General features: G+C 41.5%; 2 protein-coding genes and 1 long non-coding RNA gene across 5 annotated transcripts in view; 2 read left to right on the forward strand and 1 right to left on the reverse strand.

The window, feature by feature from the left end:
• LOC110834383 (uncharacterized) overlaps positions 1–3,918 on the forward strand; it is a 68,114-nt gene extending 64,196 nt beyond the window's left edge. Inside the window, exon 5 of the mRNA XM_087358502.1 lies at positions 3,841–3,918. The gene's annotated coding sequence lies outside the window, so the exon portion shown is untranslated. The remainder of the gene's footprint in view (positions 1–3,840) is intronic.
• Positions 1–22,633, forward strand: part of RapGAP1 (Rap GTPase activating protein 1) — a 165,124-nt gene that overhangs the window by 31,744 nt on the left and 110,747 nt on the right. The window contains exon 1 of one of the 2 annotated variants that reach the window (XM_087358490.1): positions 9,478–9,670. The exons of the other annotated variant lie outside the window; for it this stretch is intronic. Coding sequence (XP_087214616.1) covers positions 9,624–9,670 — 47 coding nt within the window. The 5' untranslated portion in view covers positions 9,478–9,623. Of the gene's footprint in view, positions 1–9,477; positions 9,671–22,633 lie in introns of those variants that run through there. 2 annotated transcript variants of the gene reach the window in all.
• On the reverse strand, positions 3,981–6,084 carry LOC110834381 (uncharacterized). 2 transcript variants are annotated; one of them, XR_002544568.2, is made up of 2 exons: positions 5,658–6,084; positions 3,981–4,141 (listed from the first exon to the last, which is right to left on the reverse strand). It is a non-coding gene; the product is annotated as an uncharacterized LOC110834381 (long non-coding RNA). The 2 variants fall into 2 exon arrangements; XR_015537802.1 differs by lacking the exon at positions 5,658–6,084 and adding an exon at positions 4,256–4,377.

The following is a 22,633-nucleotide window of genomic DNA, read 5'->3' on the forward strand; positions in this document are numbered from 1 at the left end:
TCAAATACTATAAAAACAGCTCGTCCTACGAAGGAGTGGCATTCGACATAAAGTACTCAACCAGTGTAAGATGCTGATATATATGAAACATTTTTCTTGTGTAGTGGGAAGTGTCAAACGTCCATCCAGTCCTAAGACTTTTTTTGTAATGTAGATGATAACTTTCTAATGGTGAAGCTCTGGAACTACGCTCAATCTCAAAGCTGAGGACCTCTGGTTACGTGAATATGCGATGCATTTTCCAACCCCCATCACGGTGGAAGCAAAATGCTTCAACGAAGTCAAAAGAAACCGAACTACGCCCTCCTAATTGCTTGGCACGTGGAACTTTGTCGGTGAGTTCAGTTTCCACTCTAGCGAAGGCGCACTCGACCGCGTCCCACATTCGCATGGCAGAGCGAATGACCAACGGACCCACCAGATCCGATTAATCGTTTAGCGGCAACCGATGTCTCTGCGAGACACTTTCACCCAGGGTAATTTTCTGTTCTTGAAACCAAGTTCTGAGCGTCGATGTTGGTCTACTGGGATCTGACGCCGTATAGGCGTGTAGGTAGGTACCAACGATTCGGAGTAACATACTGCCTCCATCTTCAAGGCTGAAGTTCTGAGTAGTGCGATGTCTTAAACACTCTGCAATCGCTTTCTGCCATATATTACTATTGATTCAGTTACCACGACACACAGTTCCATGATGTACGCTACATAATCTTGGCATTGATACAGCGTTAAAAAATAACCAAATGGTGGTGACTGTCCAGCGGAGAGCCGCATATTTCCTGTTCTTCGTCTGCCATTTATCGCGATTGTGGTTATTGAACTGATGAGCATTTGTTAGGCGGAGTATTTAGCATGGATGGTGGTAACAATTAGTGCAAGAGCCCGGCATTGAACCCTGTACTGATCCAGATGAATCCAGTCCACAACCTCGCACCCAAATAATATCTTACGCTTTTCTATTTTATTCGAATGCGCTTTAAAACTGTAACATCTTTTGGTCTACCGAAGGTTTAAATGAAATTTCGACTTAGAGGTTAAATCATTTTCTGAGAAGTTAGGTAGGGAGTGAGTAACTACAGCTTTCGGCTGTGAACCGCATCGAATATTGAGTATTAAGTAACGTTTCGGCAGACATTGCAGTTTTCATCTTCAGGATGGATGTGTAGTGGGGGCGAATCGACCTCGACATGCCTCACGTCCTGAAGCCGGAGTTATCCTTGAATTCCAGCCTCGAAAACCGAGTGACAAAAATTAGGTTGTGAGCGTTCTACTTAGCAACTAGCTGCTGAACGGTAATTCCATTTATCTGACTGCTGAAGCGGCCTTTATTATTTATTGGGTGAGCGAACCAACTCTTCACGCCCATGTCAGACCAACCTACGTTCCGTTTAATTAGATACACTAGATGAAAGCCAGATGTTCTCCAAGCACGTATGGCAGCAATGTTTTTACCAGGCCCTTGTTTCATTAACTGCTGCTGGTTTTTTGGTTGATTAATTATGTCATTGCGTAATATTTATGTTTTTAGAGAGTTAAAGCTACGGCTACCCCCCTCCCTCAACTCCAAAAACATCTACTCCTACGCGGAAAGATAGTTTTCGACACGATTTAATTTAAAATTAATACATTTTGTTAAGGACACTATATGTCTGTATTGTTATGGAGTTTCGTCTCACCGATCAGGTTTGTGCAGATCTTTATGACATTGATTTAATTTCACTAAAAGTCTTTAATTTTGTGCATCTGACGTGGCATTTATGTTGATTAATGACGTTGAATGCGCGGTTGTTACTACGTATAGTGCATACGATCTGTAGTACGCCTGTTGGATTTGAAGTTCTCACGGCAGTGAGTGTAAGAAGATGGCTGTCTTTGTGGGCGCTACAACCTAGAAAGACAGCCATCTTTATATTAGGCGTATTTGTTAGTTTTCACTGCGTGATCTTAAACCGCGGGTGATGGTTTGGTTATGAAACTGGCTGTTGGTGCGTGATGCCACCTCTGTTATATCTGGTTTCCAGAAAGACTTTCTGACGTCACATCTGTTGCAAGGCTCTGCGTGACGTCATAAATCCTAGCCTCATTTCATCACGTTTACGCAGTCTTGGCTTTTCTGCTACGTTTTGCCCGTTTTTTTTGCGTAAAACGAATACGGTTAGGGAGTTCGTATTTATCCACATGGTTTGTCTTAGAAACTACTTGATTTATTTCGATTAATATTTGGGAGGTCCACACTGCATTAGGCTGGACGAATCTAATTATGGTCCCCAAAGGTTAAAAATAACGCTTCTCCTATATAAAACACAGAATCAATTTTAATCAAGATTTTTATAACAATCAAAGATATAAAAAATAACCAAATTTCATCACATAAAACAGGCTTGCTTTTAAATTTCATTGTGACGTGTTAATTGCAAACATGTTTCCACATGGAGAATATTTAACGAAATATAAAGGTGGCAATGAAGACGACTGCCTTCTGGATGCTGCGCGGTGTTGTCTGGTCGAAATTTGCCGACCTTTCAGAGGTGCTTGCTGCTTCCATGATGATGATGATGATGATGGAAGCAGTAAGCATCAATGAATCGTCGGTCAATTTCGACCAGACTACACCGCGCAGCATCCCAGAAGACAGTCGTCTTCATACCACCGTGGGAACCTGAAATCTTAAAAATTTCATTCCCAGGCCAACTGTCGTTGTGAAATCTGCTGTGCATTTTTGATCATATAACGCAACACCTAGCGGGATTCGTGGACATCGATACGTCACGTGACTTTCGTATCCGCTTTCCGACCTCTTAGGGAGTCACGGGGTCAATCTCAACAATAGCATCTACGGTTCTGTCACCGTGACAACCCACCGACAGGGTTTTGAGATTCATAAAAAAATAGGATCCCTGTGTGGGAGGTTGCGAGGCGTGGGAAATGGACGTACCGCTCCCGTCTGCTGTCTCGGTCCACGAGGGGCGTGTTTCAATGTTCGTACCTCCGGTGACTTTTATTGTCCATACTGCCTGTCTCGTATGCAACACGCACAACAGATTGTTAGAATTGTTCTAATAACGACGATTCCATGTTTGGTCCGTACGATGTTACACGGCGCTGTCAATTGTAGAGATTATTTACAGTCCAGTGATTTGAGAATCTGCTTACATAAGTCCTAATGTAACCTGGAGAGATAAGGAGAGGAAGCAGACATGACACAGTCACCTGACCTCAGTGAGTGTCGAGCGATGTGGTTTACGAGTCAAGGGTCTTGCGTCGAAGAAGGAGACTCCATAGTCATCATTGCCAATATTACAAGTGGAGGACTATCGTAAACTCCTCTCACTCTCTCACTGTTTGCCTTGAGGGACTGATGTTCTCGTATCCCAGACGAACCTCAACAAGGAAGTCCACTTCCTCGTCTGAGTCTCGAAACCGAGGCCCCGAATACGAATACGATTATTAACCACCGCACCGCGGTAGTCGTTTGGGAATCCTAAGTAAGACAAAATTTAAACGACAAAAACTCTCAAGATAGTGTGGACGCCCGTCAAAATTCGAACAGATCCTAGAGACCTGAATAAAAATAAGTCGTGTTATCATTTGAGGTTAGCTGTTCGGTCTGATGTGACTGGGTGGTGAAGTAGTTGAAGTTGACGATTTAGGACTCGAATGGGCTCTGTGTTTATTACATAACATCGATTTCACATTTGAAAGACGTATTCATTGGCGTTTTAAGCCTGCGCAGGCTTTATTTGTCAGATCGATAAATATAAGAAGTATCTGTGCAAATGGTAGGATCTTTTCCCAGCTTAAGTTCTCTCTCCAGATGTCTGAAAGAATTGATCGTTTCAGAATCAAGATGAGGCGCAACAGATCAGAGGAAAAAGATGCTCTAATGATGGAGGCGGTACCAGCTTACAAGGCGTAATATCACAGAAGACAGTCGTTTTCATCCAAAAAGACTGTTGAAATTATATTAAAATATTGTCACTTCTACCTTCTAATTGACGCTGTTATTTCTAACACAGACCTGCCCATGCAGTTTTAGAGTCAGTGAGGCACATGGTTGAATTACGTGTGAGGGGAAGTGCCGCCAGGAGGGTTAATGATGCTCCTCGCCCAACCCCCGTGTCACCGATCCGAGCAGCAGATGCTGTGAACACAGTAAATCACAATAAAGAAAGGGTTCGTTCCGTACAGTGAATCTCTTGGTTCACTGAGACAAGGAGCAGCCGCCCGACCTCTCGTTAATTCTATTTACATTTACATTTAATTTGTTCTCTGGAGCCCATCGGCGTCGCGGCACCCTCGCATGACAGCTGCCCCCACAAAGGAAGTTCCACGGACGATGACTTTATTATCAGACGACCGGTCATATCTAGTAGGCCGTGAACTGATTCACTTATAACTACCAGCTGAACCAGCTCGCTGTTTAGGGATGCCAGCAGCATTGTTACAGGCATTTGGATTCGCATGTCCTTGCAGGGCGACCACGAGGTAGGCGGCCACCGTTCGATTCCTGGCAGCTGTATGAATTTTTCTTTTGCGCTACAACACTCAGAGACGGATTCACGACCTACCCACCCTCCGGTACAATGACACCTATGAGAAGGTCTTTTGCGTGGGGTAAAGCGGCCTGAGCAGTAAGCTGACCACTCACCTCCATCTTAGGCCGAGCTCTGCGTGATGTGGTGTGAGGCACAGGGCAGTTTTACCGGTTGGCTTATGTAAGTGAGAGAACACATTCTGGGCTGGTCCATGTCCGTCTGTCACTTTTTTTTATTTATTTTTGACGTAAATACGTCTATATTGAAGGGTCATTCGGCAAAAAAGGGAAAGGGAAACCAAAAAGTATAACCTGGTTACCCAGGAAACGTCAATTGTTTATTCGGCATTATTGTTACCTAGGAAACGTTACATTACATTACTCGGCATTGTTGTTACCTAGGAAACGTCATCTGTTTACTCGGCATTGTTGTTACCTATAAAACATTACATTACCTTACCTTACATTACATTTCATTACATTACTTTACATTACATTCAGCTACCACAGACCCATCTTAAGCGTAACTAATTCAAGTTAAATAAGCAATGTCTTAATCAAACTTACCTCAATTGTAAAGCATGTATAAAGGAAATATTTAGCATAAAGCCGATATATAAACGTCCTTTCCGTATAGACGTATTTACGTCAAATTCTCCGGAACCGTGGTTCCACTGACAACTTTTTTCCTACAGGAGTAGACAACTTGCATAACCAAGTGTTGCTGTTCCATAAGAATGGGACGAGAGTAAATTGTTGGAAGGATTTTGCTCTGCTATCGACGCTGCATTGCGCTGTACCGAAATTCGGTTAAAGTGATCAGTTGTACAGACTTTTACTCTAGATATCCCGGTCTTGAGTCTAGTCTCGGAGACCGGCCATCCTGACTGAATTTTCTCGTGATTAAATTCGGCTACGACCGCTTCCTTCAATATCCCTTCCAATTCACCATTAAATTAATCATCTGTCATTAGACGCTTTGTAGTCTCAAGTTACAGAGTCACTGACAGTGTCATTAAATAAATGAATGAGCTGCTTCCAACTGATGTCCGTAAATGAATCAGGGGACGAACAGCTATTTGTTTTCACGCGGCTTCACTGACTTCACAGCGGCCATAATCACCTTGAATCTCTCTCTAATGGCCACTGAAGCTTCATTAGCGCGCACACACGTTACCTCACAGAAATGGCAGCCGCGAGCAGTTCGCCGTTTGCCATTGAAAATTTCACTGCGTTCAGAAGCGTGATTTCATTGTTATTAATTCTTCGAATATTCAGTCAGCAGTTGCAACAATGAGGCAGATGGATCTGCAACTGCGAAAAGAATTTGTGTCTCATCTGCAACCTTGCAAGGAGAAAATACTCGTACGATATGAAGGTCTTGCCTCACGACGTCACGGGAACTACAGACACACTTCCTGTCTTGTTTTGTGAGATTCTGAACACTTCATTTGCTTAGATGCTTATTTATTCCAGGCCAAAAAGCGTACTGTAAAGTTAATTGCAATACAGACATTTCTGTGGAAACATTTTCGTTGTTTCGTCAGACATTCACCACATTCGAATAAAAATTTCAGATTCTAATGATAATTACCTGTGAAACTTAGGTGTTGAAGGAGTATACAGATAAAAAATGTAGCTTAAAGAAGTTAGGTGTGAGGATATGAACTGAATTTGTCCAATTTTGGATATGCTCTTGTGGACACGGTAATAGACCGTCAATTTCACAAAGAAAAGCTGTGGAATTTCTTGACCAAGTGAGCGACATTTAATTTCTTAAGAATAGCTCACCTCCATGGAGTTATTATTGTTGTTGATGGCATCGTCGGTCCAAATATGACGTAATCATACGCCGCTCGTGCTGAGAAGAATTAACGGAGTTCTCTGCCTGCAACCCGTTCACTGGTTCGTGCGTGTCCGTGCGTAGGAAGTTGTTATTAATTTCGTGCACGGCCAATCGGAGGCAATTATGCGCCTCATCAACGTTAATAATAATCCGTGGCGTAACAGCCCTCTGAGAGCCACAACCTTAGCCGATTCTAAATCTTCAGTTCTTGACTACCTCTGTGTGTGGACGGAAAGAGAAACACGATGGCGTATGGGGGTGTACAAATTAAACTCCACGGAATCTTGGGGAGATTTCAGGTTCTCACGGCGGCGAGTAATATTTAAAATTAAATCACTCTAGAGCAGTGGTATTCAACCTGGGGTACGCGTACTCCCGGGGGTACGTGAAATTTTAAAAAAATATATTTTATGATAAACACTGGATAATCAGTAATGTAATTTATTTAATATATTTTAGATGTAAATTATATGCTATGTATAACTTGAATTATACACAAACAACTTTGGGGGTACAAAGTTGGAAGAGAAATTATATCTGGGGGTACGCGAACAAAAAAGGTTGATTACAACTGCTCTAGAATGCCATAATATCCGCCACTGCCCGATTTCCACTGTAAACCAAGTACTTCAAATTGTAATACAGCAAACGTAATCAATAACAATTGACTTGTGGAATTAAGATGATGTAAGTGAAAGACAATAATATAAAGCCGACACTTTAATCCGTAAACAGCTTGTTCCCTTACCTTGTCAAACCAAATATAATATCAGTTTATTTGTGTGTACCAAAAGCACGTCTGTCACACCCACGTAAATTGCCAAAATGTAAGTTTTATCCTTACACTTCCATATAAGTCAGGAAATTATTTTGATAGCGACATCAAAAGAACGGATTGCCTTGATCCGAAGGCCCTTTCCACGTACGTAGCATTTAAATTAGTCAACAAACGAAAAGCGGAAGTAAAAATCCAGACGTCTTTGTGATTAAGTAATGAAAAAAGTTCTAGAAGATATCCAGCATCCCGGTGTTCGCCTTGATTCATCCCTTAAAGGGATTAGTAGTGAAGGTTTTTTAAGGAAAACCAATGAATGTAAATTGGAACAAAAAGAAAGACGAGATTGTGTGCCTCTGGGTGTTTGCTCAATCTTCTGCTTCCAGAGATACAGTCAGAGAATAAAATGAGGGCAAGGAAGGTTCAGTAGAAATCTTCACCCGGGAAGTAAGAGATCGGCTGCGTGACAGACGACTGGGGTTCAATCCTCGACAGGAGCAGTAATTTGTTTTACCACAATTCAAGCTGACTCTGGGTCTCACCCAGCCTCCTGTCCAACTCGCACCGGGATTGTGCAGCCACAAGGCCACAGCAAAAGCTGGCCACTCACCTCCAGCTAGTACCGAGGTTAAGAAATACTTGGCTTCACACATACAGAAAATTTTGACAGAATAATGCTGAATGATAAAGCAAATCTGCTATCATTTACACGTAAAAGTAATTAGGACGTAATGACTATAGGCATTAGGTCTACATTATTTCAGCGGAATGTTTAGTAAATGCAATTGGCAAGTAACTGCAGTTGAGTCAAAGCATTCAACTTCGAGTCTTAACGTACGTGTTTATTTTGTGCCTCATCTCCGCGTTTTCATCGAAGAAAATAAACTGCAGATGCTAGTTTGTGATGAATGAAAAATTGATGGGTTTTTTTCCTTTTTAATTTTTCTTAATTACCTTCTTTGTTTGTTTGTTTCATTCTTCTTTCAAGAAAGCAGAAGTGTACCCCAGAATCAAGCTGTCGATACATAGTTTTATAATTTAAATACTGGACAAAGTCCAGAAGAAAAATTTACGTCTTGTACGAGGTGCGATCGGAAAGTTTCAAGACTGTGTCAATAGAGGGCGAATCGGATGTAGTACGAGCTTCTGCCGCTAGGGGGTGCGGCCTACATTCATAGTGAATCAGTGTGCCAGCCGGCATCATCGAATTAGCATTTGTTTCTTAGTTACGGGCGTTTTGGTAGTGCATTACACCGACCCTCCTGCGTGTACCCCAGAATCAAGCTGTCGATACATAGTTTTATAATTTAAATACTGGACAAAGTCCAGAAGAAAAATTTACGTCTTGTACGAGGTGCGATCGGAAAGTTTCAAGACTGTGTCAATAGAGGGCGAATCGGATGTAGTACGAGCTTCTGCCGCTAGGGGGTGCGGCCTACATTCATAGTGAATCAGTGTGCCAGCCGGCATCATCGAATTAGCATTTGTTTCTTAGTTACGGGCGTTTTGGTAGTGCATTACACCGACCCTCCTGCGTGTACCCCAGAATCAAGCTGTCGATACATAGTTTTATAATTTAAATACTGGACAAAGTCCAGAAGAAAAATTTACGTATTATAAGGTTCCATCGCCACAAACATTGAAACTTCGACTCAGTAACAAATCTCATCGAAATCATCTGCTAGTTTCATAAATGAAATATGCGGATAGGTAGACCTACCTATTATGCCTTCATTTACATTTTATGCAAGGAATGCATGCTAAATAGTCATAACCGATGGTCAGAAATTACTTTTATATTCTGTGGATCGCACCAAAGAACAAATTAATTTGACAGAATAACAGTATGTAGAAACCATTTGAAATACTCGTAAAAAAAAGCAGATCTGCCTCGAAAATCTTCTGACCGAATGACGGGTCTGTGGACGTTCTGGCGAAGAGAAATGTCCCTGCATCTGCCGGCATACGAAGCCCCTGTCTTCAAGCCCCCTGGTCACTTTATTGACATAACTGTTCCATTTCATTATCTTATCCACACAGGTACTGTGTTGTGCGTGGCCCCATAATTCATAAAAGTTGCAATTTCGTATACTGCCCTCATATCATGAATGGCGAAGATAGAACACGATTTAATGGGGATTGTGTTATGATTTATTAATGTCAGCCCTCCATCTGCTTTTTGTTCCCTGGTTCACGGCTGTTTATGGTGGGGGAGGAAAGTAGGGAGTTGCGAGCAAGATACGAGAGTTCATTTATGTTTTATATGCGTTTTCTCGTGGCACCGCTTACATACTAGAGCGCTGCAGTCACGCTGTAAAACAAGCGAGTGAGTGAGTAGCAGAGGGAGACGGACAGTAGGAAGTAGGACGCAGTGAGTTAGTTGCTAGTGTGTTATTCTGTGTTGTGGTGATGTTGACGGATTTCTGTTCAAGTGTTGTTATAAGTGCACTAAGGATTACTATCCAGCTATGTTAAAAATTCAGATGTTGGAACATCTAGTGACGGACGATGCAGGGTAAGTTAATTGATTTACACAAATTGAACTTGGCAGCATATGACTAACAAGTGTCTTAATCCACGTGGTGTGCTGTTCATATCCCGGCATCGGCTTTGTCTTACTTGTTAGCAAGTTTAATTTTATACAAGGGTTTATGAGTTTAAAGCTACCCCGCTCGGAAATGGCTTTACAGACATTATAAAAGTGATTCTTATCAGAGTTTTCCTTGGCTCCGGCGGGACAGGAACTATGGCGGCTCCTGTCAACTCACTGATGAACCTTCTATAAATGGCGGGGCATATCTTGAGCAGCCAAGACATGCATGGCGTTGATTAATTTGTTTTCAAAAATTTGAAAGAAAAGAAAAGTTTGCGATGAAGGCATAAACACTTGTTCCTATATCATAATTAACGCCAGTTTTCGATTATGAATCCTGGGTACTGCTGTGTTTATAGTTGCTGTGTTGGTATTTCGTTACTGTTTGAAACGATTGAAGTATAGTAAGGTTATGTCTAGGTGTGTCTTTAAAATTTGCACTGTCTCACTGTTCTTTGTACTACTTTTCTTGGCTCTTAATTTTTGTGAATTATCTCATGCTGAAAACATTTGAGTTGTGCAAAGAGTAAGAATATCACGTATGCAGTTGACAGAGCACAGTTAAGTAAACTAGAATTCGGAATATAATTGTGCACTGCCCGAAAACAGAGAAAAACTGATATTAACTATTCTAAGACGTCATTTCTCGCGAAATCTTTCCAAAAACGCCACCAATAAAAGTCATAATCGCTTCTATCTCGACCATACGCAAACATGTCTGCCCTTAAGTTATTTTCAATACATTGTAGTATGTGCATTGCTTTCAGACACTTCTCCTGATGCAATGCATTGTGGGAATGACCGACGGAAGTACGTGCCTAACTGTATCAATAAATAATGTTTAAATAGTGGGAGAAGGTCGTAGTTCTGTAAGCCCTCACGACCTTTCTAAGACGTAGTACAGAAACTATGGAAAGCTATACAGTGTTTCAGAACAAAGTGTAGGGAGAATATTGGACCTGATAAAGACATCGTAACGGGAAGATGGAGAATATTATACAGTGAAGAGCTTCTGCGCTTAATATTGTTAGGGGTGAAACAGAAGACGATGAGATGCGATATTTTAGTTACGAAACGTAAAGGGTGCTACCATGTGCAGATGGGAGGATAAAAGATATTGTCGCGACGGGATATGAGGGCGTGGACTGGATTGAGATGGCTCTAGGTGGGACCAATCGTGTGCTTTTTAGGATTACATCAATAAACTTTCGGGCTCCTTAAATACTCGATCGACTGTGCAGCTATTAGCTTTTAAGACTGGGCCTAAGTCTTGGGCGTATTTGACGTAGGTAAATATATCGATAACGGAATTAGCTTGATAATGCAACTGTTGCTCTAACTCTGCAGTGTAAATGTCCACGTGTGTGAGGCATCAAACGAGATAACCAAAGCTATCGGAAGTTGGTACGGGTTTGTCGAGTCAGCATATTCTTATCGGCTTATCCTCTTCAAAGTAAGAGAGGTGGCTCGCCGAGGACCTCGAGGTTTCAGGTTCACACGGTGGCAAATATGGTGATTATTTTTGGGGGTGGGTAGGACTTCGCCGAAGTTTCAGGGCGATGAGTCATCGTCGTTATGATGGAGGAGGTAAGCACCTCTGAAACGTCAGTGAGTTTCTACTACATTACACTGCGCAACATCCCAGAAGACTGTCATTTCGCGTCACGAACGCAAACTTTCACATCCTTCCCACTTCGTAATTCGTCCGTCTTCCCATTCGATGCCATATAACCTAGAAAGTGTAATTAAATTAAGAAAGAAACAAAAAGCGATTTACAGAGACCAAAGTATTGGCTTTAGGATTGACTTTAGGATAGATTTTATTTCAAAATGACGCCAGTGACAGTCTCTTTTATCTCGTCAAAAAGGGATGGAAGATAAAATAAGTTCTGATTTTGAGTCGAATTTGATACGGAGTGTCGGGGGACAAAATCTTGCAGTATGGAATGGGGAGAGGGTGCTTTGTCGTGACGATATTGGAATTCACTAGAAACTGGGTAAGACACCAAAAATCTCAGTCAGTATTGCCGGTTCGGATTGTAATTAAAATCACATACTTCCTAACACGAACCAAAAGTAGCATGCAATAAATCGCTACAGCGAATCCTCATCTGCGCTGTGTAACCTAGCAGTTAGTGTACACATGGCCTTTTTAATTACCCTCGTGGCTGGTTCGATGAAATGCCCCTCGCTTGTTCAGTGGAATTGTTTGCAGTTCCGCCCGTGGTAACCTAGAATTTTATCTTGTGGACAGGCCGTTGTTAAAGATGCCATGAGTTCGTAGCCAGGCATACATATCACTTGAGAGTTGTGGAAAATAAACCACACTAATGTCATTTTCCGTTTCCTCTGTCATTATTCTTCGGTCAGTGGTGTAAGTACCGCCGATTCGATTACACGTTCAGTTACACCAGGTCTCGTAACTGATAAATGGTCTCACCAATAGATCATCTTTAACATATTTTTTTTCTTAAGCCTTGTGTCTGAAAGAGGCCTTTCAGTTTATTGTGTAGGATTCTGAAAGTTATACTTGCTATCATTTATAGTGTAGTGATAACTGTGTTCCACCTGTTGCAACGTTCAGTAAATGATTCTCAGTGCATAAACTTGTGCAGCGGCGTGAAGATAGCTAGCTGTCTTGTGTGATGTTTCGCCGTCAGAAATTAACCGACGCTTAAGAGGACTTTACTGCCCCCTTCATCAGGGCGATAAGTCGCGGCAGGCTCCTCTAAAATGTGGCTTATTATCTAACAGACTACGTGTCAAGCCCGCCGTGAGAACCTGAAATGCCACCGTGATTTGATTTCTTTTTTTTTGTGGGCAGGAACGGGATTTTTAACATTCTTTGACGAAATTGGCAATACTGGGATACTGGGAACGACCCGTTCTTCAAGTGCCTGAGCACTGCGGGTCCCAACTTTTCGTTGGCTTGATCTGTAGACATTCGGTAGGACTCCTTGGACGAGGGATCGGCCCGTCGCAAGGCCTCTACCTGTACACAGGACAGCACAACAAACATCCATGGCTTGAGTGGGATTCGAACCCACGGTCCCAGCGACCGCGCGGCCACTGCGGACCCCAGTTGGCAATAAAATGGTTAATATATAGGAAATTTTGAAATGTTGTTTTTAAAAGTTGAAAGTGTAACACGAAATAAATATTCGCCTTTTGATTATATGACAATAATTTACGGACCATTGCAGGTAGATGAGTTCAGTGTGGTTGTGGTGTGAGATTATAACTCCGTCCACAAGTTTTGTGTGAGTCATGCTTACATGCACATCGTGAACCTTGCTTATAAGTTAAGTATGCCAGAGAAACAGAAACCAGATTTTACCAGGTCGAGTTCTGACAGGCTTCTGTTTGGAAGTGTAAAATCTAAACTGTAGGTAATGGGACAATAGAGAGTGGAAGTAGTCCCGAAGTGGCAGTGATCCGTCAGCGTGTCCTTAATTTGCAGGATGTGTGTCAATCTTTGTACGTTTGTGTTACACAGATCTCAAATTGAAAATTCTGAATGGGACTTTTTGACATGCATGTAATTGCTCAACATACAGCAGAATGATTTTTGCGGGGGGGGGGGGGGGGGGAGAATTTTTGGGCGCGTTTGTATCTCTGCGAAGTGTCGTTTCGTCCGTCTGTACACATGAAACTACTCGAGAACTGCTAATCGGATTTTAATGAAATTCGATATTGTGTTTTGCTGAACAACACATTCCATTTTGGATTAAAACTTAACAAAAATTACGTGGGACTGTACGTTAATAATTACATCCGCTGAAGTGACTGGGTGTTGAATCTCCAGGCTACCTTGGTTTCTGAGGTTGCATAGGTTAAAGGTGAACGGATAGATTCTTGAGTCAAATCGTCATTTATTACAACAAAGCTTTAAACTGTGTCCTTTCGACTACATCAGGAGTCCTTAACCTTTCGTGGCCTGGGCCGCACTCGCCATTTCTTACCGACGTCTGGACTACCCGGTTATAAATGAGCACAGTTTATTTAAACTTAATGACATTTCATTTAAAATGCTAGGCAGAGATGTTCACATATTAATGATTTTTCTTAATAGACTTGTTGATTTGATATATTTCATTAACTGTTCGCTTGAACACAGGTATTAACTTTGGCAAATTTCTTCATGACACAAGATGATACAGTGTTAAAAGAAATATAAGCGAGCCGCAGGTTGAAAACTCCTGGACTAAAGCCTGTGTTACTTAATTCTCAGAATTTTATTTAATTTACAGAGTAAGAAGTAACTTTCTCTGGAAATATTGATAGATATCGTGTCCAGTAGATTTCAACGAGCTATTCTGTTAGAAGGTGCACTCTGCTAATTGAATTATGCGTTTTATTATTTATGCAGATGGTTTTTTGTTTGTTACAAGTAGATGTATTGTGACATTTCTGTTCTGTCTTCTGGGTTCTGACGTCACGTAGCCTTGTAGATGGAGGAACGTAACTTGTCCGGTTCAGGGTTCAAACATTGAACTTAAAATGAATTATGAATAATATAATAATGAGTGAGAATATTATCTCATAAATCTCATTTCTGGTCAGGTTTAGACGTGCTGCAGAAACCATTTACTATGGATGTGTTTAATACAGACTCTTTTCTTACTGAGAGCTGGGAGTGCCATATTCCAGCACATTCTGGCTGGTACTAGAAGGGGTGCTGTTTATTTGTTCTGGTTCCTGAGAGAAGGAACAGACAACGCTCTGTGCCAGCCATCAGAAATTGGGCGAACATCCGGTCGGACAGTTAGGCAAACGCAATATGATCCCCGTGGAGTTACGACGGCAAGATCGGCGTACTCACAAATTATGTTTGTTTGTTTAGTTCGCTGTCTGCTGCAAGAGTCACTGAAGTCGAAACATGGAGTTAGAACACAAAAACAAACGTGATCGCCCTTACATTCTATAAAAGGCGGCGACACTAGAGCGACTATGATGAATTTACTCCATTATTTAGTTACCGTAGTAAATTTTAAGGCACTTCTTTGGAAGCTGTGGACATTTCAGACGTATCAGAAGAAAGATGTTTCTGCACATTTAAGATGATTTGCAGACGAGGTTGTCGATGGTCTTTTGGTTAGTAACTCCCAAGAGGACGTGTAGGTACTTAACCGACGTTTCGGTGGAATATATTGCCTCCATTTTATCCCTGAAGATGGAGACAGTGTGTTTCTCCGAAACCTTGTACCCAGAAGACCAACGTCGACATTTCTCTCGCCGCGAGGACCTCAGACCTGTGAATTGTTTTTTGCCCACCGAATTGTAATTGACGGGTGTTACGGAAGATGAGTCCGTGTGTTGCTTCGTAAACTGATACTGGTCTGAAATAAGTTGTATATTGAAATTTATTAATTTATTGAAAGTTCTTATCATTAGGTAATTGCTTTATTTACAACGACGTTGTACTTACTTGGTAGTGTAATTTGGTAAAACTCCGTACATAAAATGACAGAGTTTTATATACCCCGTTCAAATTTATGGACATATGTTGAAATTACAAATTTACTCCTGATAAAGCTAATAGTTGGCGTATGAATCTGTTACTATAAAGATGCAAGATGAAAATAATCATGAAACGAATTATCAGCGCACTTGATTAGACTTTATACCAGTTAATTGCTAGGAAGATTGGAATAGGAAGTGGTGCCTGCAACTTTCGGGCCTTTCTGTACACGAAATTCCTTATCTGGAAAATTCAAAGGTTTGTTCTTCGAACGCTATTAGTCACACTAATTTGAAATCTGCGTAGGAAACTGAATTCAGTGGGTTTTTTGATACATACTTACAGACAGTGAAATTGAAACATTTATGTATGTAGCTCTCTTCCAAGATGATCCGACCCGTGTTATATGTCGCCTCAGTTTTTACACTTGTCAAGATTTGTGCAGACCAGACTTCACCAGCGTTTGATAAGGTTGGTTTGATAAAAGTCCAGGGACACTGAACCGCCCCGACCTTATGTTCAGAAATAGGCCTATAGGCCTAATAACAAATCCCATGGCACACAGACCTTCTCAAGAAGCTAATAGTTGCTCAGCTTGACTAATTCCCTGTCTTTTGTGGAACCAGACCATAAGAGTCCACAATTCGTCCCTACTCTTGAGTGAGAAGAAACTAATTCACATCCACAAACACTGTTTCTTCAAGGTTCGTTCAACAGTAATACTTTACTAATACTACAACTACTAACAATTTGAATTTGAATAATTTGAAGCCCGAGACAGGTGGTATAATTTAGTGTTTTAAATACACTAATTACATAATTTGATAATTAATATTGTTATGGGGATGGACTGATGATTCATGAGATTGCTGTTATGGATGTATCACACCAGATGATAATGATATATGTGACTACAAAATTTTAATTACGAACACGTGTGGGGGGAGACAGCTTGAGAGAAAAATAAGTCTTAAAATACAGAAATAAATGACGGTGTCGACTGGATTCAGCTGGCATGGAATAAATGTTGTAAACACTAGTGGCGTTCCGCAAAAATATGGGATTTATTGACCAGCTGAATAATTATAGGTTGTTAAATTATTATTGTTATTATTATCATCATCATCATTAATGCTATTTGCGAATCTATTGTCGGTGAAGGTTGCAAATCCCCTTACTGCACAAATGGCTGCCTCGACGTAGGCCTACAGAAAGAAATGACTCATTGGGTAGTGCTACAGTAATTTTCAGAGCTGCAAAGGTTAAATGCTTGTCCAATGAAGTGTGGGCTCTGTTCAAGACGTCCAGATGACACGGGCTGATTTCAAAAGCAGCGGCTAGACGACAAACTGCCGTCTGTTTACGAAATCCGGGTGTCATAAAAGCCTAGCTGCTAAGCTTTTCAAGAACAGCTCACTCTGGATACAGAATGAGTGAGATGTCCAGGGACTTGCCAGTACAGTTTCATGTACCCTGAACAATTCGTCGTGCAGTTCGGTATAACCCGATATTTTATCTTTGTGTTTCGTTGTACTTTTTTAATAAACTTCATTTATCGTCGCTGCATGTATGGTATATTGTTTCAGTTTGCTTGGATTAAATTTAGTACATGATTTCAGTGGCTCAGCCGATGTTATGAATTTAAAACGGCTTTTACTTTTTATCTATTAAAAAACGGTCGCTTCGAAGACCGAGGCTCAATTAGGTTAATATGAACTGTAATTACTCGGGATCTGATGAATTGGCGGACTTCTTCTTGTGGTGGTATTAAAACCAGCTAGCAGTTATAGTCAGTTAAGGAGCTATTTATTGATTACGTATTCCTTAGTTTTTTTGCTGGGGTCTCGGGTTCGATTCCCGGCGGTGCCCGAATTTATAACTTGTGTTGGGCAAGGCCGTGGTCTAGGCAACACGGAGTTTTCCTCCGGGGGCTTCCCCGGTTTCTCCGTGGCAACCCAACAATTACTCCATTTACACACAGAAGAAGGCAATGGCAAACCACTTCTGGATCATCTGCCAAGAACGTATATGAACAGGTCCCAATCCGAGAAAAGGATGGAAGGATCCTGTTCATATGGACCTGTCGGCAGACAGAACACTACAAATAAAAAAGAAGAAGAAGCTGACAGTGGTTTGATGGTTAGTCAGGTATCACTGGGTACCTAGATTATCGATTATTTAGCCCGTTTTAATTTTGATTGCTGGATACATTTTGGACGATTTTAAAATGAATTCTACATTTCGATCATTAATACGAAGAGGCCCAAACATTACAAGTTATACCCGGAACTTTTTGTTAACTTGAAATTTTCTTACGAGGATCTCCAGCTGTCTGTCACTTCTATATACACCTGCGACCAACGAGGAAAATAATTGGCCAGCTGTCTCTCTGAGATCTGGCATGGAGCTGCATGTGACTACTCTCACGTTCGAGTTGTGTACTGTCGTGTTTCCAGGCATTTAGATGCCACACAATCCTTCGCGTGCCTCACCGTTTTGTTCAGCCACATATGGTCGAGTATGACCTGGTACTCGCCTGTGTAAATAATAACCTCATTTGCCAGCAGAATAAATCACGTTTGGCTTCACTCATTGTATGCCAAAACTATTTCATTATGCAGCAGTCGGTCGTCAACCGCTAGGGTTACGTTCCTGTACGACCAAGCAAGACCTCAGTAGGAAATTGGAGATGAAGGATTGCCGTCAACATGCTCTTAGCGCTTTGACTCCGGTGAGGGTCACCGGATTATATCGTTTGTTGGAGGCTCAGTATTGATGGAGTGAAAGAATTCATTTGTAACACCACAGCTGCTACAGGAAAGGTGTATGAGGTTTGTGAGATGCAATAAAGATTTCTGATTTATTTTTGTCATTATAGAATGAGGGTCACCGGTGAGTCACGGTACGAAATTTGTGCCCAACAAAAATTCTTTGGGACTCGTGTTACTACTTATGCAAGCCTGTGTTGCCAGTTTCTTCACAGAACAGAAAATAAAAGTTTTTAATCCCATGTTTAGGTAAACATACCAATGAAAACAATGGAATCATGAATTTTATCATTTACCTCTAAGACAGTATCTTACTGACAGCGAGAGTTCGTAATGTTAACCATGGCATTCATAAGCGAAAGCAGGACCAACCGATTTTTTCCTTACAAGATGTTCTGTACATTATTTCTAAGCCAATCACCGCCGACATATGGTGTAATGTTGGACATCCCTGCTTTACGATGTTACTAGTCTCATATTAATGTGCGTTAAGGTCCCATTTCTCCGAGTGACTGTGGCACAAATTTTCTGCGGTCGTGTTGCTGTCAAGTCTGGGCAACTTTTTATGGTCCTCAACAGCTGAATTTTGCTCGTTAACATCTTTTAGGATCAAGCAATCAGAACTGGTTAATGGCGCTCTCTGTTCCAGCCGCTACTTGGAAATGACACTTTTAAATATCACCCGGATCCGATAAATGTCGCTATGGATATTCCAGATGCAATCAATTTTTGTGTATTAAGGTTTTTTGTGCTTTGTACATTTGGCGTTAAAAATGTCACTTTCTTTGTGGTGGTACATAAACGCTCTTTTATCTGTCGCCCTTGCTGTCTGTTTGTTTCATGTTTCTCCTTACTGAGGAGTTTTTCAAGACGAACGCTGATTTTATTCTTAGAGTTCCCGCATATCAGGGTTCCTTGGTTTGATCCTACTCTTACTTCCTCTTATTCAATTAATTGTTATTAAATAAGAGCTGGGATTCATTCTAAAATCTTCTGACGATGGTGCATTGCAATCTGTATTACTAGGGTTTTGTCCGTCGTCTGGTTTTAGAGTGCCAGACAATGGACAACGTTCAAAAACTCCGTGATCCAAAGAGTTGGGATTCTTGTCTTTACGTTTTCGCAGCTGGAGTTCGTTGTAAAACTGCGGCTTTCGGGGATGAGCCGCGTCGAATGTTGGAAAGTTAATCCAGCGTTTCGACTTGCCATCTTAAGGGGAATATGTTGGTTGGCTTATTTTTTTAAAAAAACGCCCAACCGACATATTCAAGAGCTGGAACAGCTAATTCAGTGACGTGTTTGGCCATGGACAGCAAACACGGCAGGGACTAGACATTTCGTTGCTACGCCCTGGCTCAGAGAATCGCCCGACCTCCTGTCTTTTTTTCTGAGCCATTTCACGGTAAGTAAAGTGGCCGAAGAATGCAGTTGACCTGTAATTTCCATCTTATGCTGAGGTTGAAGATAAATATATTTCTACCTTACATGCACGGACTATCACAAATTGTCGTTGTTATTTTTATTTTACGCTGCGGAATAGTCGAAATGGAAGAATGTGTGTGTAGTGCACATGTTAGTGCAACTTCTTTTGAAACGTTAACGAAATCGCCCTATTTCTCGGTGACTTAGCAGCAGCATGTGATGTGTGATGTCGGGGTGTGTGAGGTTTGCATTTATGGCGGTGTAAAGTATCGTTGAATGATCGTGATAAGCCGTGACACTGTCAGTCTTGAAGACGTTAAAGCATTTATTTCGCTTAGCGTGGAGATAGCGAGGCGAAAGTGATGTGGATTTGCTCTGTTTCTCTCGTTTATTACACACTCGCCATTCCGCAGTTTTCGTCACTTCCTTATTTGTTTCCGTCTTGTGTTTCAGCTATAAAGTAACTTAATATGGTTGAGTGCCAATAACTCCGCATTAAAAAGAAGGGTCTCCTTTGCTGTGTTGAAGGATAATCAGTTTATCAAGAAATGTTTATGGAACCCGTAGGTTCAGTGCCGTATTCACGAAAGTCAGCCATTGGACAGTATTCTAAAGCAATTAATCAGGGCAATGAGTGATCGCCTTGATGATGGAGGCAGCGAGGACCTCTGAAACGTTGGTAATTTCTACCATACTACACGGCGCTAGAACTCAGAAACCAGCCATGGGAACCTCAGATCCTACTCAGCTGAATCCAGTCCGCATTTTCACACCCGATTTCTCCTACACCCGTTCTAATATTGTTCTCATTATATTTCATGCCAGAACTATTGATTGAATGTGTTTCACAGACAGATAGTCGAGTGAAATACCCTTTCCTTTCAGATTGTTTGTAGATTTCAAAACGAAAGAACAAATCACAGTGATGGATCCTCAGTCCGTTCACAGTTGTGGGCTACGAATTCAAAATTCGGGGTCCTGAACTGCAAATTGCCATCTGTCAAATTTAACGAATGGAACTTCAGTACTCAGATTAGTCCTAGGTTTTTGTTATGGATATTTTAAGGCTACTGAATGAAAAGATTTCGATCGTCGTGATCGAGTGATAGAGGTCCTCCGTATTCAGTAGATCTCTAGTTCGAAGTCCTGTTCGGAGACCGTGAGATCTCCTATGTCCCTTCAGAAAATTCTGCGATGCACTTCAGAATCGGATTCCTTCCATATCCTTATCGCTTCATTGTTTACAAGGACTCTTCCGTGTGACGCTACATGACCGATGCATTTAAAAAAAACTTCGCTAAAGAAACAAATAATCACTTGCTTCTTAGAGGACTGTCGCAGAACTCTTTCCGTCTTGTCGTCTCAAATATCCGAACAAATGTAGGCATACTTATTGAAAAAATAGTGCTGAATACTCGCCACGAGACCTAGACTCATCACAATTACATCGAACGTTGTGCATCGAGATATTTAATCCAATCGACGTTTCGGTAGTTGTCTCTAAGTGATGCCTAAAAACAGATTTTTATTTCCTTATTTTCTGTATGTGTGCTCTAGGCTCTGAGAAAGGTGTGTTTTCCAAACGGTCGGTTTTAATGTTAAAATTCGACTCGGCTAAGCCCGCGTTAGCAAATTAAAAGCTGCAAAAATCGCATTTGAGAAGTAAGTAGATGTACTCCGACCTGGAGCAGTATCCTGATGTATATTAACACAGAGTTTGTTAACTTTGCTTTATGAGGGAAGTTCTGTTTCTTCCAAGCTGTTTGTCCTCTTGTTTATGTTTTGTGACCTAGCATTCCATCACAACGCTCACGCTTCTACACAAGAAGTATTCTACTCTGCTTGGAGATTATTGGTTTCCCTTTACATTTCGTGACTAATACATTATGCTGTCTGAATTTAATTTCACAGTTTGTTTGACCGTGGAATTATCAGGGTGTGGGTAACTACCTGTTTATCCAATAATTAAACTAGAACATGATTTATGATTCGTTCCGTTGGCTTCCGTAAGCACAGCAAGGAACATGTAAAAATAAGTTGTCGTCCAGGCAACGGAATGGATTCTACCCGCTGTTCACGAAAATTGCTACTTAGATGTGGAGTTTATAAATACTTTTTGTTCACGGTTTGTGATTTCACGTAAATTTTGTTTTCGAATGGACACACTGGAGTATTGAGGGTGTAACTTTATTGTGTGATGTTTAGATTCCGTTGTTATCAAAACTATCAGATGCAGCACGCGTTGTAAATGCATACGGAATTTGATAGGCGTCAAAAGAAGAGACGAGATATATCCAAACCCTTCTGAACGCGTCTAAATCTGATGAAAGACTATCCACCTGACTCGGCTTGTTGCCCGAGAGTCTTTCATCAACTTCGGTCGCCGCGAGAGCTTCACTTTATGTGTCCAAATCTGTCATGATTTGTCCAAACCAGTCCAAGACCTGTCGAAACCTGTCTGAACCTGTGGAGCAGAATCGTCCTAAAAAACCAACCACATTCTGTGTGTGTTTATGTAACCTGAAGTTTCGATCTGTCTGTGATCTGGACGTAGATTTCATAACAGTATTTAATTTTATTTTTGTATTTTATTCATGGGAAATGAACTTGTGTTGGGCAAGGCCGTGATCTAGGCAACACGGAGTTTTCCTCCGGGGGCTTCCCCGGTTTCTCCGTGGCATCCATTCACACACAGAAGAAGGCAATGGCAAACCACTTCTGGATCATCTGCCAAGAACGTATATGAACAGGTCTCAGTCCGAGAAAAGGATTGAAGGATCCTGTTCATATGGACCTGTCGTCAGACAGAACAGTAAATAATAATAAGATGAGGTGGTCTAGCGGTTAGAACGCTGGCCTTGTAATCCTGGGGTCTCGGGTTCGATTCCCGGCGGTGCCCGAATTTATAACTTGTGTTGGACAAGGCCGTGGTCTAGACAAAACGGAGTTTTCCTCCGTGGCATCCCAACAATTACTCCATTCACACACAGAAGAAGGCAATGGCAAACCACTTCTGGATCATTTGCCAAGAACGTATATGTACAGGTCCCAGTCCGAGAAAAGGATGGAAGGATCCTGTTCATATGGACCTGTCGTCAGACAGAACACTAAATAAATAAATTTTATTCTTCCCTGACAATAACGACCGCTTGCGTGCTTTTGTGAACGTGGTAATGATTCTTTGGATTTTGTGGCTAGCCGAGCATACTATTACCTTCTGAAGGGCTGTGTTCG

The sequence above is a fragment of the Zootermopsis nevadensis genome, unplaced genomic scaffold (assembly GCF_977971745.1).
Source record: "Zootermopsis nevadensis isolate Lab colony 2312 unplaced genomic scaffold, Znev_1.0 Znev_ptg000030l, whole genome shotgun sequence".
NCBI classification, from domain to species: domain Eukaryota; kingdom Metazoa; phylum Arthropoda; class Insecta; order Blattodea; family Termopsidae; genus Zootermopsis; species Zootermopsis nevadensis.